Source organism: Dipodomys ordii, unplaced genomic scaffold (genome assembly GCF_000151885.1).
Source record: "Dipodomys ordii isolate 6190 unplaced genomic scaffold, Dord_2.0 Scaffold66, whole genome shotgun sequence".
NCBI lineage: Eukaryota > Metazoa > Chordata > Mammalia > Rodentia > Heteromyidae > Dipodomys > Dipodomys ordii.
Genome location: NW_012267282.1, coordinates 4005151 through 4008174, shown reverse-complemented (window position 1 = coordinate 4008174; position 3024 = coordinate 4005151). Strand labels below are relative to the sequence as shown.

The following is a 3024-nucleotide window of genomic DNA, read 5'->3' as shown; positions in this document are numbered from 1 at the left end:
TCCCTCAGCTCTTCAGCTCAAGGCGAGCGCTCTACCACTTGAGCCACAGCGCCACTTCCGGTTTTCTGGTGGTTTATTGGAGATAGGAGTCTCACGATCTCTCCTGCCCGGGCTGGCTTTGAACCTCGATCCTCAGATCTCAGCCTCCAGAGTAGCTAGGATTACAGGCGTGAGCCACCAGCGCCTGGCTTCCCTCAGCTTTTTTCTCCACAAGGTTGGTACTCTACCACTTGAGCCACAGCTCCACTTCCAGCTTTTGCTTGTTAATTGGAGACAAGAGTCTCACTGATGTTCCTGCCACGGCTGGCTTTGACCCACGATCCTCAGATCTCAGCCTCCTGAGTAGCTGGGATTACAGGCATGCACGACCATGCCAGGCTAAGCACTCATGTTATTGAGACAACTATTTACAAAGGTTCAGCTCCCTCTGACAGAAACCAGAGAAGCAACAGCCACAATTGCTGGGCTGCATTGTGTCCAGCAGAGGGCGCCAGGTGCTTTCAGCGTTGTAAAGTGGTTCCCCTTCCTTTGGGCAATAGTAGGGACCGAAGGGAGGGTTGAGGACTCCCGGAACAGCCTGCAGCCCACTTGCGGCCTGGCTGCTTAAATCAGCTTTAGTAACAAATCAAAGGCGTCTCATTCCCCCCACCCCCCAAACTATCCCCGAGAGTCAGGCCACAGAACTGCGCTGTGTCGGGTGTTTTTAGTACATGTCTGAAAATCTCTCCTTTCCTCTTGCCCCACCCCCCACCCCTATCAGATGCTTCTGAGGAGCAGAATTCACAGCCTTCGCTGGAAAACTCGAACAGCTCAGAGAAAGCAGATCGGCAGCCGTCCGCAGAGTCGGGGCTGGCAGCGGACACATGCACAGTCTCTCAGGTAGCCAGGTCTCAGGCGGCCCGGCTAGTGGGGGCCCGGGCTGGCGGGGGCTGGGCGGAGGCTGAAGGCACTCACTGCTATTGGACCGCACATCGCTGCCAAGACAAATCCCCAGAAATCTAAAGGCCGGGTCACCCTTTGGAATTTGACATGTGGCCCCCTCCCCTGGGGGGCGCCGGTGGAGAAAAAGGGGGCTCCAAGACGGGGGTGACGAGGTGGATATTTTAACCTTTGTGGGGGGCGTAGCGGGAGTCATGGGGCTTCTTCTTCCTCCAGAATAATGTGACACGTCCATTCAGTAAACACTCAGCTTCCGCCCTGGGCCTTCGGGAGACGCCTCAGAGCTGGTGCAGGTGACCCTGAGACGCACACAGATGGCTTCCCTCCCAGCCCGGGACACGGGAGGCCTGGGCCGGGAGCATCCCTGGCCCTGCTCGGGCTGGGCTGGTGACACAGGACTTTGTGGATGGCCAGAACATTTGGGTGTGAAAATGCTTTATTGACCAGTGTCCCCCCCCTGCCCCCCAGGATTTGGAAGGAGCCCCGCCCTCTAAAAAGATGAAGCTGGAGCCTTGTCAACAGAACGCGGAGGAGATGTAGGCGCTGAGTTGAACCCTCTGGTCCGTGTTCATCAGCAGGTTTTATTCTAGAACAACGGTGCCCGAGCGATTCTTCTTGGGCGCAGACAGAACTACTAACATTTCAAGTTTACCAAGTGCAAATCCAAGAAAACCTAGAACGGCGTAACTTCTCAAGACACTGAAGAACTGCTGTGAAGCAAACCCCGAGCCTCCCCGGAGGCAGGCCACGGCTCAGGAGCGTCCGCACACTGCCACGGAAGCCGAGATTCCATTTGTGTTGCTGCTGTATCCCCTCCCCGTCTCTATTTAACGAAATAAGCTATGCGAGGGTGGTACCAATCAGGAATTCGCTTTTCATCCGGGGCTTTTCACTGTTCAACCAATTCCTTCCGCTTTCTTTTTTTGTGCCTTGTGCCCTTGAGGTGACCTCTGGCATGTTCTCTAGGTTTTTTGCATCTCTTTTTGCAAAATGCCCCCTCCTTTTGGTTGAGGCGGCAACTGCCATACTCCTCTCCCCTCTCCCCCCTCTCCCTCCCTCCCCTCTTCCCCCTCTGCCCGAGGAACAGGCAGGGTTGGAGCCACAGTGGCGCAGGTGCCCCTTGGCTGGCTTGGTTTCAGGGGGTGGTGCTGGGCCTGCCCTGAGCCCTGGGTGGGGTGAGGCCCAGCCCCCAAGGACTGACCTCCTGGGCCCAAGCGGGGTGGCCCAGAAGGGCATGCCGAGCCCTTAGATTCTGTTCCCGCTTCCCCTCCTCGCCCTCCCCCACCATCACCGCCACCCCAGCACCGCTTTTTCCCAGGCCTCCGAAGACAAAGTGGCTTCTCTGGCTGAGCTAGCCAGCGGCAGACGCAGACGCTGCGGGGCTGGGGCAGCGGGGCGCGCGGGCAGGCGGGCGGCAGGAGTGGCTGGTGCTGAACTTCCTCACAGGGACAGATGTTGCGTGGATTTCAAATCCACGGAAACCTGCCGCCCTCTGCCCCGCTCCCTGGGCAAAACCGCAGCCGGCAAGCCCGCTTGCTCCCGCGTCCTGTGCTGACCCCCAGAGCCTCATTCCTAGCAGCGCCGCCGCCGCGGCAGAGCCGGCCTTGAAGATTGGGCCTTAAAGGCCCAAAACCAGGCACAGAGGAACTGGAAAGATTTGCACACCCTCCAGAAAGGAGCAGCCGGATCTCCATTCCCATCCCGCCCAGGCCAGGCGGGGAGGCGCCCGTGGAGACGCACGGTCCTGGTGGAACGGCCTGACTGCTGAGTCTGAGGCCCGGTTTGCTTTTCATGAATATACAGACTCCTCAGACCTTTAAGCCTTTTCCTAAGCTTTCTTTACTGCACTGGAGTTCTGACTCCCTTTTGAGTTGTTGTGTTACTGGGGGTGGGGGCAGGGCCTGTGGGTTCTGGTTTTCGTTCTTGTTTTTGTTTTGCTAATTGGTGCATAATGCAGGTACCACCTTTGATGTGTGGATCTTTCTCTCCCGCAGCCAGGTTCCATTTTTCTAAGAGTTTCTGAGGGTGAAGCTCCTTGATTTTTTTTTTTAATTTTAAAGGGAGCTTATCTATTTCCTGCACTTC

The 3024-nt window shown here is 57.0% G+C and overlaps 1 protein-coding gene across 1 annotated transcript in view; it reads left to right on the top strand.

The window, feature by feature from the left end:
- Bcl7a (B-cell CLL/lymphoma 7A) overlaps positions 1-2656 on the top strand; it is a 16614-nt gene extending 13958 nt beyond the window's left edge. Inside the window, exons 5-6 of the mRNA XM_013023072.1 lie at positions 761-879; positions 1408-2656. Coding sequence (XP_012878526.1) covers positions 761-879; positions 1408-1479 — 191 coding nt within the window. The 3' untranslated portion in view covers positions 1480-2656. The remainder of the gene's footprint in view (positions 1-760; positions 880-1407) is intronic.
- The last annotated feature ends 368 nt before the right edge of the window (positions 2657-3024 follow it).